Consider the following 16,464-nt stretch of genomic DNA (forward strand, 5'->3'; position numbering starts at 1 on the left):
ACGATATGAACAGTAATGCAGATACCCTCAGAAAGGAACTAGAAAATATAAGGAGGAGCCAAGAAAAACTAGAACATTCATTTGCAGAGATGCAAACTGAACTAGGGGCAGTAAAAACCAGAATGAATAATGCAGAAGAACGAATCAGTGATATGGAAGATAGAATAATGGAAATCACTCAATCCGGTCAACAGAAAACCCAAATCAAAAAACTGGAAAGCAATATAAGAGACCTATGGGATAATATAAAGCAGGCCAATCTACGCATAATAGGAATTCCAGAAGGAGTAGAAAAAGATGAGGGAATGGAAAATATATTTGAAGAAATTATTGCTGGAAACTTCCCAAATCTAAAGGATACTGGATTCAAGATACAAGAAGCACAGAGGGCCCCAAACAAACTGAACCCAAACAGACCCACACCAAGACACATCATAATAAAAATGGCAAAAGTTAGTGATAAAGAGAGGATCCTAAAGGCAGCAAGAGAAAACCAGAATGTTACCTACAAGGGAACCCCCATAAGAATATCAGCTGATTTCTCTACAGAAACACTACAGGCCAGGAGGGAATGGCAAGAGATATTTAAAGTGCTAAAAGGAAAAAATATGCAACCTAGAATACTCTATCCAGCAAGAATATCATTTAAAATAGAAGGGGAAATAAAAATTTTTCCCACCAAACAAAAACTTAAAGAATACAGCAACACAAAACCCAGGTTAAAGGAAATATGGAAAGGGCTTCTCTAAACCAAAAAGAAAGGAAGGAAAGGGAAGAAAAAAGAAAAGAAAAGAAAAAAAAAAAAAAGAAGAAGAAGAGGAGGAACTAGGACTGAGGAAACCGCAATCAGAGAGCAGTCACTCAAATAAGCCAGCATACAGATTTAATCATGAACATGCTTCAAACAAAATAAAATTAAAAAGAAAAAAATAAAAAAGAGTCATCAAAACCATAAAATGTGGGCAAGGGATGGTAGGAAGTAAATAACCCTTTTTGTTTGTTTCTATGTCTCTCTTCTTAATTTTAATATAGTAATGAAGTGTTTGAACTTACAGGACCATCAGGCTAAAACACACAATTATGGGAAGGGGTTAGCATACTGAAAAAACAGGGCAACCACAGGCCAAAACCAAATATTGCATTTGCAAAAAATGAAAAAAAAATATACTCAAGCAGATAATAACAGGAGACCATCCAACCAAAAAAAAAAAAAAAAAAAAAGAAAGGAAGAATGGAGAACCATAGAATCAACTGGAACACGAGGTTCAAATGGCAATAAATAATCATCTATCAATTATCACCTTAAATGTCAATGGACTGAATGCCCCAATCAAAAGACACAGAGTGGCTGAGTGGATAAAAAGGCAAAAACCTTCAATAGGCTGCCTACAAGAAACTCACCTTAGGACAAAAGATACATATAGATTGAAAGTGAAAGGCTGGGGAAAAATATTTCACGCCAATAGACATGACAGAAAAGCAGGAGTCGCAACGCTCATAGCAGACAAAATAGACTTTAAAACAAAAGACATAAAGAAAGACAAAGAAGGACACTATTTAATGATTAAGGGATCCATCCAAGGAGAGGATGTTGCTATCATCAACATATATGCCCCAAATATAGGAGCACCCAGATACATACAACAAATATTAACAGACATAAAGGGAGATATTGATGAGAATACAATCATAGTAGGAGACCTAAATACCCCCCTCACATCAATGGACAGATCCTCTAGACAGAAAACCAATAAAGCAACAGAGATCCTAAAGGAAACAATAGAAAAGTTAGACTTCATTGATATCTTTAGGACACTACATCCAAAAAAATCAGAATACACATTCTTCTCAAATGCTCATGGAACATTCTCAAGAATCGACCACATATTGGGACACAAAGCGAATCTCAATAAATTTAGGAGCGTAGACATTATCTCAAGTATCTTCTCTGACCACAATGCCATGAAATTAGAAATCAACCATGGGAAAAGCAAAGAGAAAAAACCTACTCCATGGAGACTCAACAACATGCTACTAAAAAACCAATGGGTCAATGAGGAAATCAAGAAGGAAATTAAAAACTACCTTGAGACAAATGATAATGAAGACACAACCTCTCAAAATCTATGGGATGCTGCGAAAGCAGTGCTCAGAGGGAAATTTATAGCAATACAGGCCTTTCTCAAAAAAGAAGAACGATCCCAAATTGACAACTTAACCCTCCACCTAAACGAATTAGAAAAAGAAGAACAGAAAAGTCCTAAAGTCAGCAGAAGGAAGGAAATTATAAAGATCGAAGAAGAAATCAATAAAATAGAGACTCAAAAAACAATAGAGAAAATTAATAAAACCAAGAGCTGGTTCTTTGAAAAGGTGAACAAAATTGACAAACCCCTGGCCAGACTCACTAAAAAGAGGAGAGAAAGAACCCAAATCACCAAAATTATAAATGAAAAAGGAGAAATCACAACGGATACAGCAGAAATACAAAAAACCATAAGAGAATACTATGAACAACTGTATGGCAACAAGTTTGACAATCTGGAAGAAATGGACAATTTTCTAGAATCTTACAGCCTGCCAAAACTGAATCAAGAAGAAACAGACCAACTGAACAGACTGATCACTAGAAATGAAATTGAAGAGGTCATAAAATCACTCCCTACAAATAAAAGTCCAGGACCAGATGGCTTCACAGGTGAATTTTATCAAACATATAAAGAGGATCTGGTGCCCATCCTCCTTAAACTCTTTCAAAAGGTTGAAGAAGAAGGACTACTCCCAAAGACATTCTATGAGGCCACCATCACCCTCATTCCAAAACCAGACAGAGATACCACCAAAAAAGAAAACTATCGCCCAATATCATTGATGAATATAGATGCAAAAATTCTCAATAAAATCTTAGCCAACCGAATCCAACAACATACCAAAAAAATTATACACCATGACCAGGTTGGGTTCATCCCAGGTTCACAAGGATGGTTCAACATAAGCAAATCAATCAGCATCATACACCACATTAACAAAAAAAAAAAAAGTCAAAAATCATATGATCATCTCAATAGACGCAGAAAAAGCATTTGACAAAGTTCAACATCCATTCATGATCAAGACCCTCGCCAAAGTGGGTATAGAGAGGGAACCTGAATATAATCAAAGCCATTTATGGAAGCTGAATATAATCAAAGCCATTTATGGTAAACCCACAGCAAATATAATCCTCAATGGGGAAAAACTGAAAGCCTTCTCACTCAAATCTGGAACAAGACAGGGATGTCCACTCTCACCACTGCTCTTCAACATAGTTTTGGAAGTCTTAGCCACAGCAATTAGACAAACAAAAGAAATAAAAGGCATCCATATAGGAAGAGAAGAGATCAAACTGTCACTGTTGCAGATGACATGATACTATACCTAGAAAACCCTAAGGACTCAACCCCAAAACTCCTTGAACTGATTAATAAATTCAGCAAAGTAGCAGGATATAAGATTAACATTCAGAAGTCAGTTGCATTTCTGTATACCAGCAATGAAACATTAGAAAAGGAATACAAAAATACGATACCTTTTAAAATTGCACCTCACAAAATCAAATACCTCGGAATACACCCGACCAAGGAGGTAAAGGACCTATATGCCGAGAACTATAAAACTTTAATCAAAGAAATCAAAGAAGATGTAAAGAAATGGAAAGATATTCCATGTTCCTGGATTGGGAAAATCAATATTGTAAAAATGGCCACACTACCCAAAGCAATCTACACATTCAATGCAATCCCTATCAAATTACCCATGATATTTATCACAGAACTAGAACAAACAATCCAAACGTTTATATGGAACAACAAAAGACCCAGAATCGCCAAAGCAATCCTGAGAAACAAAAACCAAGCAGGAGGCGTAACTCTCCCAGACTTCAAGAAATACTACAAAGCCACAGTCATGAAAACAGTGTGGTACTGGTATCAAAACAGACAGACAGACCAATGGAACAGAATAGAGAATCCGGAAATAAACCCTGACACCTATGGTCAATTAATCTTTGACAAGGGAGGCAAGAACATAAAATGGGAAAAAGAAAGTCTATTCAGCAAGCATTGCTGGGAAACCTGGACAGCTGCATGCAAAGCAATGAAACTAGAACACACCCTCACACCATGCACAAAAATAAACTCCAAATGGCTGAAAGACTTAAATATACGACAGGACACCATCAAACTCCTAGAAGAAAACATAGGCAAAACACTCTCTGACATAAACATTATGAATATTTTCTCAGGTCAGTCTCCCAAAGCAATAGAAATTAGAGCAAAAATAAACCCATGGGACCTCATCAAACTGACAAGCTTTTGCACAGCAAAGGAAACCCAAAAGAAAACAAAAAGACAACTTACAGAATGGGAGAAAATAGTTTCAAATGATGCAACGGACAAGGGCTTAATCTCTAGAATATATAAGCAACTTATACAACTCAACAGCAAAAAAACCAATCAATCAATGGAAAAATGGGCAAAAGACCTGAATAGACATTTCTCCAAAGAAGATATACAGATGGCCAACAAACACATGAAAAAATGCTCAACATCGCTGATTATAAGAGAAATGCAAATCAAAACTACCATGAGATACCACCTCACACCAGTCAGAATGGCCATCATTAATAAATCCACAAATAACAAGTGCTGGAGGGGCTGTGGAGAAAAGGGAACCCTCCTGCACTGTTGGTGGGAATGTAAACTGGTACAGCCACTATGGAGAACAGTTTGGAGATACCTTAGAAATCTATACATAGAACTTCCAGGAGTTCCCGTCGTGGCGCAGTGGTTAACGAATCCGACTAGGAACCATGAGGTTGCGGGTTCGGTCCCTGCCCTTGCTCAGTGGGTTAACGATCCGGCGTTGCCGTGAGCTGTGGTGTAGGTTGCAGACGCGGCTCGGATCCCGCGTTGCTGTGGCGGGATTCCTTTTCTGGCGTAGGCCGGTGGCTACAGCTCCGATTTAACCCCTAGCCTGGGAACCTCCATATGCCGCAGGAGCGGCCCAAGAAATAGCAACAACAACAACAACAAAAGACAAAAAAAAAAAAAAAAAAAAGAACTTCCATATGACCCCGCAATCCCACTCTTGGGCATCTATCCGGACAAAACTCTACTGAAAAGAGACACGTGCACCCGCATGTTCATTGCAGCACTATTCACAATAGCCAGGACATGGAAACAACCCAAATGTCCATCGACAGATGATTGGATTCGGAAGATGTGGTATATATACACAATGGATTACTACTCAGCCATAAAAAAGGATGACATAATGCCATTTGCAGCAACATGGATGAAGCTAGAGAATCTCATACTGAGTGAAATGAGCCAGAAAGACAAAGACAAATACCATATGATATCACTTATAACTGGAATCTAATATCCAGCACAAATGAACATCTCCTCAGAAAAGAAAATCATGGACTTGGAGAAGAGACTTGTGGCTGCCTGATGGGAGGGGGAGGGAGTGGGAGGGATCGGGAGCTTGGGCTTATCAGACACAACTTAGAATAGATCTACAAGGAGATCCTGCTGAATAGCATTGAGAACTATGTCTAGATACTCATGTTGAAACAGAAGAAAGGGTGGGGGAAAAACTGTACATGTAAGGATAACCTGACCCCCTTGCTGTACAGTGGGAAAATAAAAATAAATAAATAAATAAATAAAATATAAATAAACCAGGTTACTAGTTGATGTATATAATGTGTGTGTGTGAGTATATATATATATATATATATATATGCAATGCATGATATATACATGATAGATACAATTATATACATAATAAGCCTGGATTAGTGGGTTGGGTTCACCTCTAACCACATGCTTTCTCTTGGCTTCTTCCCGTCCTCCTTCGTGTCACTGTAGCCCACCTCGCTTTCTAATGGGAGGCCTGTCAGTATGGGGACCTGGGAAGGTGATGACACCCGAGTCCCGGGAGAAGGACATTGAGAGGGCGGCTCTGGGGTCCCATCCTGGCTCCGCCACTTACTAGCTGCGTGGCCTTGGGAAAGGCCCTGTACCTGTTCAGGTCCTTGTTATCCTGCCTCCAAGGGCACATCCAGTGCCATATGGGGCTGTTGATGATGCTTACGTGGGCCGATGCTTGTAAAACACAAAATTGCTGGTTGTTATCATAAGGGAAGTAGAATGGTCAGATCAGGAGGGCAGACGTGGGTTCCAGACGGGCTACTAGTGCTGGGGACGTACTGGTCCCTGGCCTGAGCAGTCACTGAGCAGACATACAAGGGCAGGGGTCTGGGTGTGAGCTGTATATTATGGTTCCTTTTTGGACAGAGGGACAGAAGTTACGGGTGACACCACTTTCTCCTTAGATGCAGTGGGGCAAATCGCACAGGTACTTTTATTCATGTGGTCAAGGGCTGGGCAGTCGAAGAGGAATTGGAGCAGGTAGGTGCTCAGGTCCTTGGTGGCCTTTGGCACCTGCTGGCTTCGGAGCGGTCTGTGTGGCTGTGATTATGGGGAAGTGAGATCCCCGTGCACGGCTGACCCTAAGGATGTCATCACTTGTCCCAGTCCTTAGGTCTTCAGGGCAGAGAACAGGGTCTCTTCCTGGGGGCCCCCGTGGGCGGGAGGGCATGGAGGTGCGGCCGGTGAGGGCACGTTGTGAAGGGTGAGGGGGGCATAGAGGATGCCATCATTCTGGGTGAGAATGGAGAGGGAAGGGGGTTAGACAGGGGGTGGGGGCTGTCCCCTCTTAGAGCAGGGATCCCATGCTGAGTGCCCTGCCCACACCACAGTCCCTCTGTTCCTTCCACCCCACCTTCTCCAGACTTCCCCGTAATATTTCAGGCCAGGTCTGAGCTGCTTCTCTTATGACACTCCTTGGGGTCTGTCTGTTGCTCTAAAACCAGTCAAGAAGCTCCAGGTCAGGTGGGCTGGCAGGCAGGGTAGAGAAATGGGCAGGGGGTTCCAGGGGTGAGGTCGTCTGGGGGAAGGTGGGTGAGGCAGGGGAGAGAGGAGGATGCTGAGGGCAGGTGTGTGGGGAGGGGGTGTGGGGAGGAAGGAAGGCCCAGGTGGAGAGCAGGAACCATGGTGGCGGGACTTACCTTTGTTCCCAATGTTCTCGTATTTCTCCTCCAGATTCTGGAAGGATCCTCTGCATGGGAACAGGAGGGTGGGCGATGGGTTAGAGGCTGGGCAGGACAGAGTTCACACCCACCTGGGGCTGGTTCTCCTTGTGGGGGGCTCTGTGACCTCCTGGACTGACTGAGAAGATGAGGGCAGAGGTTTGAGGCCGGGGTTGAGGGGCCATTTGCGGTGTAGCCCCGTCCCTGTGAGCTGACTGAAGGTGGATTGTTCTAGGGAAATGGCTTTATCTGAGGGGCACAGGGAGGAGAAATGGGGTGGGGGGAGCTGCTGTCCTCTCTGCTGCAGCGCCTCGGTTCCAAGTGGAGGATGAAACCCAGGAAGCTAATCCGGGTCTGTGGGCGGTGCTCAGGCCAGGGTCCCTGGAGGAGGCAGCATCCTGGGAGGAGGGCAGCTGGCAAGAGTCAGGAGGGAGAGGAGGAGGGAGGGGCTGTGAGAAGGAAGAGAGTGGAGGTGGAGGGCGGGGGCAGAGAGGAGAAGGGCGGGTGGGCGAGGAGGGCGCGTGCTCGGGAAAGGAAGGGGCCCTTTGCCACGACACAGGGGGAAAGGACAGGTTAGAAGAGGTGCAGGAGGGAGGAACCAGAGTGGGAGGAGTGGAAGTGGTGTGTCCAGGCGGGGTGACGTTCAAGGCTGAGAGAACCAGGATGGAAAGGGAGGAAAGCTGAGAAACGGGGACCAGAGGAGGACAAGGGGAGCCATTCCGGGACAGCACCAGTGACAGTGCTGGTCCACTGCTCTTGATTTCTTAAGGAGGTGGCAGCTCAGGAAGGGGAGGGCCTGGCCGGTCAGGGGATGCAGCGGCCAGGAGGGCAGCGCTGTGAGAGGCTCCGGAAATCAGACCCCCCGCCCCCACCCCTTGGAGGACAAGTGCTCACCTGGCGGGGGTTCTGGCTTTAGTCTGCAGACCTGCAGGGGGACGGACAGCCTGTCAGTGTGCCATCCACGGAGGCCTGTGCCCTCCCTGCCTGCCCTGCCCCGTCCCACTCTGAGTCCATCCTTGGAGGGACCAGAGCTGCTGAAACCCCCCTGGGAAGGACCTGGGACTCAGAGCCGGACCCAGCTGGCACCCTAAGGCCACCCATACCTGTCCTGCCTTGTCCTTGGCAGCAATCAGGAAAGCATCACCCTCTGCCCCTTCACTGTCTGACACATTGGGCTCGGTGCCCCCTCCCCAATCCCCCCAGCTCCAGTGACTTGTGCCCTACTCAACCACACCCTGGATTTTTAAAGTTTTAATCACTGGGACTGAGATCTCTGACATAGTAAGTGCTAGGTTTTTGGGTTTTGGTTTTTTTTTGTTTAACTACACCTGTCTTTCCTTCCATCTTTTTTTTTTTTTTTTTTTTTTTTTGTCATTATCTCTCTAGACCTATGCTGGATTTCACCGAACTCTTGTCCCTAATGATCTACTTTCTTTCAGGTTATCCAGGTCGCCCACTGAGCCCTCTAGTCTCCATTTATGTCCTCTCCCTGGCTCCCTAACCTCCTCTGTTCCTCTGTCCTTCTGCCACACTTCGCTAACATGTCTCCAGTCCTGGATGTGTCCTAAAGTAGGGAATGCTATTTGCTGACCCAGTATCCGCTCATGTTTTAAATGACAAAACCTTGATTTTATTTGGACTGACCGTGTGCCCTTCTACAGATAGATGTGGGACCTATGACTAAATCTAGCCAATAAGATAAGGGGAGGTTGGGGGTAGGACTTTTAGGAAGGCTCTTTAAAAGGAGGACAGATAGCTGGGACATAGTCTTTTTGTCCTTTCCTCCTTCCTCTTGTTTCCAGTTTGGATTCAGAAATAATGGCCGGAGTCCCAGCAGCCATCTTGGACCATGAGGCAGCCTTCGGAATAGATGCCAGTAGCCAGGACAGTGAGCAGAAAGGTGGGAGCCTGAGCGCATATGGACAGTGGCCTCTGCTGTCTGCCTCCAGATTCTTTTAGATGAAAGGACAAAAAATAAAAACCTCTATGTTATTTAACCCATGGTTACTTCTGTTTTCTGGTGGTAGCAGCTGAACACAACTTTTTCTTGGGGCGGGGGGGTAGGGGGAGCAGCACCTGCAGCATATGGAAGTTCCCAGGCTAGGGGTCAAATCGGAGCTGCAGCTGCCAGCCTACACCACAGCCACAGCAATGCCAGAACTGAGCCACATCCTCAATCTACACTGCAGCTTGCAGCAATGATGGATCCTTAACCCACTGAGTGAGGCCAGGGATCAAACCTATGTTCTCATGGATAGTAGTCAGATTCTTAACCTGCTGAGCCACAAAGGGAACCCCTGGACACAACTTCTAAATAATAATTCCTCAGGGTTTCTAAACTTGCTTGGTCAAATATCGCTGGGAAGGTAGAACCGTGTGCAGTGATAGATAACTTTTACACATGTGGCTTCTTATGTGAGTTGAATCCACAAATACCATCTTGCATTTCCTCAGTGACTATGTCACGTTTTCTCTGTATCTTCAGCCCTCATCCTCACTCTCAGGACACAACCCTGGTTGCTGTGTAGATTTAAGAGAACAATTTTTCTTTCTTTCTTTCCTTTTTTTTTTTTCTTTTTGCCTTTTCTAGGGCCGCACCTGCGGCATATGGAGGTTCTCATGCTGGGGTTGAATTGGAGCTGTAGCCGCCAGCTTACCCCACAGCCACAGCCACGCCAGATCCGAGCCACATCTGCGACCTACCGGATCCTTAACCCACTGAGCCAGTCCAGGCATTGAACCCTCAACCTCATGGTTCCTAGTCAGATTCCTTTCTGCTGTGCCCTGGTGGAAGCTCCAGAAAACAGTTTTTCTGTATCAGTATTTTTATTCATGACTTTTGGGATTTATGTCTTGCTTAGGGTCATCCTCCCACTCCATGGTTATAAAGTAGTCTCGCATGCTTTCTTGTGGTACCCAAATTATTTCTTTCCTCATCTGAATGTTTGATGTCCGTGGAGTTAATTTTGTTGCTTTACGAGGTAGGGCGATAACACTGTTTTTCTCAGATGCTGCTCCTTTGTTCCAGCACCATGTCTTGACTTACTCCTCCTTCCCCATGGATTGGAAATGCTACCTCTTACTCGACTAAATTCTCACATGTATTTGGATCTGTTTTCGTCCTGCTGATAGCTGAGGTTTTCTCGTTTCTTGCATTGCTGTACTTGTTACGTGTGCCATGTTTATCATATGCCAGTACTGCATCACTTAAATTTTTGTAGCTTAATAGCTCATTGAGTTCTTACTCTGTGCCAGGATCTATTCTAAATGCCTTGTGTTTCATTGTTATGCAAACTCCCAGGGAAGTGCTATTATTAATCAGAGGAAGTGGAGGCTTGGACTAGTAGGATCACTGTTTCAGAGCTCATTTGCCTGGCTAGGGTGTGAAGCACATTTCACTGCAGGCAGTTCAGGTTCTGTGTTCTTCACTCCTGTGCTTTAATGAATCTGAGAGTCCTAATTATCTCTTGTTGGGCATTTACTTTGTGTGTGTGTGTGTGTCTTTTTGTCTTTTCTAGGGCCGCTCCCATAGTTTATGGAAGTTCCCAGGCTAGGGGTCAAATCGGAGCTGTAGCCGCTGGCCTACACCACAGCCACAGCAACACGGGATCCCATCCGCGTCTGCGAACAAGGCCACAGCTCACAGCAACACCGGATCCTTAACCCACTGAGCAAGGCCAGGAATGGAACCTACAACCTCTGGGTTCCTAGTCGGATTCATTAACCACTGCGCCACCATGGGAACTCCTGGGCATTTTCTTTAAAGTCATTTGAAATCACCTTGGGTGGGTGGTGTAGCAAAAACAGTTAGTGCCTCTAGCGATGCCCTCTCTTTCAGCTGGAAATGTACACCTCCCCATCTCTGGTGGACACCTCGACTCAGATGCTGCTCTAATAGAAACTGTCCCAAACTCAGGAGTCACCCTCCTCTCCTAGTCGTGGTCTCTGACCTCCTAGGCCCCTGAATTTACTTGGTCTCACTGTGGCCTCCTTCACCCAACATGGGTGAAAGCATGGGGCTTAGTCCTGCTCCTGAATCACCCATGTATCCGTCCAACCACCAAGTCCTGCGGGTTTTCCCTCTTAAATGTCCCAGGATCTGGCCCTCTGCTTCCACCCACGCGGCCCCAGTGTTAGACTGACCCCGGCCTGGTCCACTTCCAGCCCCTCACTGCAGACTGTGTATCTGCAGGCCAAGCTGAGGTTGCCATGTCCCTGCTTCGTGTTGCCTCTGGGACCAGAGGCTCTGGGGTGTGATTTGCAGTGTCTTCTCCTCTCATCTCCTGCCTCCTCCGCAGCTCTGAGCTACTTCCACTTGCCCGTGTGGTTTCCCTTCAGGGCAAGGAAAGTGGCTTCTACTCCATGCTCAGCACTTGCCTGGCTTTCTTTTTCGTTCTTTGAGACGCTTGCAGGTGTCACTTCCTCTGGGAAGTCCTCCTTGATTACCCACCCTTCCCCTCGGCCTTTGATAGCTCTTCCGAAATGAGTCAAGCAGTCATTTGTTCCTCGCAGTTCCCCATCCCCGTCCCTTGATTCCTTGAAAGCAGGACCTGGGCTTTGTTTCCTTTTGCATCTTCAGGTGCAAGTCCAGCCCTGGAGAGTGAGTGCCCACCCAAGCTGGCCGAGTGGAGCCAACTTCCAGTCCCTTCTGCTTTCCCCTCCTCCTCATAAAACAAAAGGAGAGGACTGATGAGAAATTCAATCGAGAGAAAAGAACTGGGCACTGATGAGATTTGTGGAGAGGGATTGGTGTAGAGCAGTGGTTCCCAGACTTGGTGACGCACAGATACCACTAGAGGAGACCATGAAAAAAATGCAGATTCCCAAGCCCAGATCTCAAGCCCAACAAGGACCTGCATTTTTATTTTTTAATTTTTTATCCTTTTTTTTCCTTGTCTTTTTAGGGCCACACCGCAGCATGTGGTCATTCCCAGGCTAGGGGTGGAGTCAGAGCTGTAGCCCTGGCCGATGCCACAGCCACAGCAACTTGGGATCTAAGCCGCATATGTGACCTACACCACAGCTCATGACAACGATGGATCCTTAACCCACTGAGCGAGGCCAGGGATAGAACATGCATCCTCATGGATGCTAGTCGGATTCATTTCCGCTGAGCCACAGTGAGAACGCTGGCATTTTTAATAGGTCCCTGAGTCATTCTGATGCAGTTAGGGGAGAAATACCCAGTTAGGGGAGTTCCTGTCATGGCGCAATGGAAACGAATCCGACTAGGAACCATGAGGTTGTGGGTTTGATCCCTGGCCTTGCTCACTGGGTTAAGGATCCAGCATTGCCGTGAGCTGCGGTGTAGGTCGCAGATGTGGCTCGGATCTGGTGTTGCTGTGGCTGTGGTGTAGGCTGGCAGCTATAGTTCTGATTAGATACCCCCCCCCCCCGGGAACCTCCATATGCCACAGGTGTGGCCCTAAAGAGCAAAAAAAAGAAAAGAAAGGAACAAGCAAAAAGAAATACCCAGTTAGGAATCTTGGGGAGAGACTGGGGATCCCGGACAACTTACCTTTGCTTCTCTTCCACCTGAGGAAGACCATCAGTCCCAAAATTGCGATCTTGAGCACAGCGCTGGGCAGGGCCAACCTGACCACTGCTTCCTTATTCAGGAGCCAAGACCCTGAACTCCTTTTCCCCTCCAGGTCCCAGAGGTCAGCTGCAGTGGTGGCCGCGGTGCTGGCAGAAGTGGTGGGGCCCGGGGTGGCCGTCTTGGCAGCTGGGAAGACATGAGAAATAGGCAGATTCTCTGGGTGAAACTGTCACATCTTGGTCCCTTGTTGGGGGGTGTGGGGTGGGGTGGGGAGCAAGTGTCTGAAGGTCTCCCACCGGGAGGGAGGGGCGGGACAAGGGGAGATGCTGGAAGCTTAGCATCCACCTCTGTTTACATCCTGGCTCTGCCACTGATCAGTGCTCTGAACTCAGAACTTCATTTCATTACCTACAAGTAGAAATAACTGAATCACAGGATTTAAATTTTTCTTTACGTAGTGAACACACATAGCATAAAATTTGCCTTTTGACAGCATGGAAGTGTAGAGTTCAGTGGCGTCAAAGACAGTCCTCTTGTGCAAATCCCACCGTCATCCGTCTCCAGAACTTTTCACCCTCATCAGCTGAAACTCTGTCCCCATCCAGCACTAATTCCCCACCTCCCGCTCCCCCGGGCCCTGACGCCCAGTCATCTGCTCTCTGTCCCCACGAATGTGACTGCTCTGGGGACCCGTATAGGTGGAGCTGAGCAATATTCGTCCTTATACACAATGGTTTTGATAAAGGAGAAATTATCCGTAAGGCACCCAATGTATATTGGAGGGTTTTTTTTTTTAAGATTAAAAACATTTTTAATTCTTCAAGCATCATGTGCTTTCCTTTAGTGGACCCTTAAAAACTGAGCAAATACTCAGCTAAGGAGAAAAAAATTCTAATTCCAATAAAATCTTCATGTAACTGTGGACCAAATTCATTGTCCACTTTTAGTAGAAATTAATCATGAAAGTGTAAAGACCATCCCTTAATTGAGAATTGAAAAATTAAAAAACTGGAGTCCTGGGAGTTCCCTTTGTGGCTCAGCAGTTAACAAACCCGACTTGGATCCATGAGGATGCAGGTTTGATCCCTGGCCTCGCTCAGTGGGTTAAGGTCTGGCATTGCCTTGAGCTGTTGCTGTGAGGTGTGGTGTAAGTCACAGACGTGGCTCAGATCCTGCATTGCTGTGGCTGTGGCGTAGACCTGCAGCTGCAGCTCCGATTTGACCCCTAGCCTGCTGCCCTAAAGTTTCATTTTCTTTTCTTTTTTTTTTTTTTTTTTTAAAAAAAAAAAAAAAACAGAGACATTCATGACTTTGTTGAGAACAATATTTGTTAGTTTGTTTTGCTTTTTAGAGTTGCACCTGCGGTATATGGAGGTTCCCAGGCTAGGGAGGGAGCAGGTATTTAAGCCCAAAGGTTGTCCTAGAGACAAAGGTACTGACAGATCAGATGACAGTCAAAAAGAATTTTTATCCATTTCCTCACCCCACCCCACCTCCCTATCTTCTCAACCAGCCGTGATCTTAGAGACTCAGTGGAGTCTTAACCTTTAGGACCAAACACCAGAGCAGAGCAGAGTTCTCCAGACAGAGCTGTGGCATCAGAACCATGCATGGGCCACAGGAGGGCCAGGACACTCATCCTTCCCTCTGGCCCCAGGCAGCCTCTGCTTTCACAGTGCCGTTAAAGAATCACCCTTTTTCTTTAGGAAACAGGTTGGGCCTGACAATGTATAGAACTGCCAGCACAGGTGATTATAAAAAGCACACCCATTTAGGCAATTCTTAGTTTTTCTAAAAAATCCACAGATGACTAACCCCCTTATTGCCTGCCCCTGGGGAAGACCCCACCCTTCCCTGCCCTGGAGAATGATGAACTGAGGTTCAAGTTCTGATAGCCCACTGAGTAAGGGAGGCAGGTCTGTGAATGCTGCGTGTACATTAGTAGGTTAAAATAGGTCAAGATAGATGATCAGGTCAGTAGGTGAGGCTGAGCAGTCAGTGGTTAAGAGAGGAGGCTCTGGGGTTAAAAGGAGGGGGGGTCAGATCCCACCTGCACCAGGAGTGACCTTGGGCAGGTGTTTGCTCTGCGAGCATCACTTTCCCTTCCCATAACAGGAGGGTGGCAGCAGTGCCGACTGTCACTGGGGGGTCGTGGGGAAGGCTAGCTGGGGCGCTGCCCCCTGTTGTCCAGCCAGGACGCAGAGCGCAGTCGGCGGGAGCTGTCGTTACTGCTGCTGGTGCCGCTTCATGACCAGGACAGAGGAGCAAGGCCAGGCTGGATGAGGGGGACAGTGTGACTAGAACAACCCAGGGAGAGGTGGGGGGAGTGAGAGGCAAGGAGGGTAGAGAGGACGGAGGCGGGGGAGAGGAGATGAGGGGGGAGAGGGGGGCTGGGGGCGGAGCGCTGAGGGCTGTGTTCTGGGGGGCAGAGCGGGGGGGGGTTGGGAAGGCAGGTGATGGGGAGTGGCCAGGAGATGGGGCTCCTCAGGCCACTGGTGGGTACCTACTCTGTGTGCCAGGCTGAGCTCAGGGCTGTGGGGGAGACACAGACATGGGGTAACTGGGCCTCCACATAGGAACTCGTGACGGGGGAGGCAGCCGCATCCTGAAGGTGTCCCGTCCACTCGGAGGACTGGGGCGAGGACAGGGGCAGCAGGAGGGAGGAGAGCTGGGGGCCTGGAAGGTGCTGGGGACTGGGGCTGGGGGGTGGCTGGATCTGGAGGGGCTGGGGGGGGGATGGGCAAGGAAGGCAGCCCTGCTTGGGGGAAGATGCAGGGGAAAAGCGGAAGGTTGGCGGAGGCCTAGAGAGGAGCTGGAGGGGCAGGGAGAGGAGTTTTTGAGAAGAGCCAGGAAGAGGGGCCAGGCCTGGGGTTGAGGCACCCGTGGCCTCCAGGAGCCTCAGGCAGGACAGCTGGACTCACCGTGTGTGATCGTGAGCTCGGTCCCCTGGATGGACTGCCACTTCTGTTCACCGTATTTCTCTGTGATCATCTCCACTTGGCAGAAGTACGAACCCTCGTCCTCCCTCCGCAGGTTCGAGATCTGGAGGGAGCCGTTCTTCATATCCTCTTCCCAGTTCAGGAGGAGTCGGTTCTTGAAGTTCTTATGGATGAGTCGGGGGGTCGTTTTGTAGATGAAATCCCCATGGAAGTGTTTCCATCTCCAGGATATTTTCACATTGGAAACGCTGCCTGAGTCCTGGGAGTAGTCGAAGGAGAAGGGGATGCGGATGGAGCCACCCTCAGGGGCTGAGAGTTGTTTCTGCTGGTTCATCCCAAAGTGAAAGAGTGCTTTGGGTTGTGCCCAGTGATCTAGAGGAGGGAGAGGGAGAGACTCTGAAGCCACCAGGAGAGACAGTGAAGGTGACCCCAGACCATCTGGCACCTGCACCAGGGGCATTAGTGTGACAGATGGTAGGACTGGCCCTCCGGCCTGGATGTGCCCCTCTCCAGGCTTGGGGCAGGGAGGTGGGTGAGGGGTTGGGGGCCCCAGCACTGTGGGACCAGCCCTTTGTTTGTTGGGGGTGGGAGGCCTGGCCGGCTTCCCCAGGGGACCCCTTCCACAGCCAGCTGGCCACGGCCCCTCCCCAGGTCCTGGGCAGAGCCGGGCAGTTCTGGCCACTCACCACCCTGCAGAGATGCCGGTGGCAGCAGCAGCAGCAACAGCAGCAGCAGCAGCAGCAGGGGCAGCAGCAGGGGCAGCCCCATGGCCTCACTCTCCTCCTGGGGATGAGAAGACAAGCAGAGCCCTCGAGGCCGGAGGAGAGGCCTCTGGGGTGGCTGCTGGGGAG

General features: G+C 47.8%; 1 protein-coding gene across 6 annotated transcripts; it reads right to left on the reverse strand.

Moving 5' to 3' along the window:
* Positions 1 to 6,368: 6,368 nt before the first annotated feature.
* On the reverse strand, positions 6,369 to 16,464 carry LOC110255267 (paired immunoglobulin-like type 2 receptor alpha). Of its 6 annotated transcripts, none has more exons than XM_005661888.4 (7): positions 16,300 to 16,464; positions 15,596 to 15,985; positions 12,654 to 12,860; positions 8,030 to 8,060; positions 7,115 to 7,164; positions 6,829 to 6,909; positions 6,369 to 6,707 (listed from the first exon to the last, which is right to left on the reverse strand). In XM_005661888.4, exons 1-6 carry the CDS (start codon positions 16,379 to 16,381, stop codon positions 6,854 to 6,856), a joined length of 816 nt encoding a protein of 271 aa, XP_005661945.3. In that variant the 5' UTR covers positions 16,382 to 16,464; the 3' UTR covers positions 6,369 to 6,707; positions 6,829 to 6,853. The 6 variants fall into 6 exon arrangements, with proteins under 6 accessions (XP_005661945.3, XP_020941862.2, XP_005661946.3 ...); XM_021086203.2 differs by having other exon boundaries at positions 7,115 to 7,274; XM_005661889.4 differs by lacking the exon at positions 6,829 to 6,909.

The sequence above is a fragment of the Sus scrofa genome, chromosome 3, assembly GCF_054392235.1.
Source record: "Sus scrofa isolate SSC_HxYL_T2T_F1_AM1 chromosome 3, Sscrofa_HxYL_maternal_Yorkshire_Landrace_v2.0, whole genome shotgun sequence".
NCBI classification, from domain to species: domain Eukaryota; kingdom Metazoa; phylum Chordata; class Mammalia; order Artiodactyla; family Suidae; genus Sus; species Sus scrofa.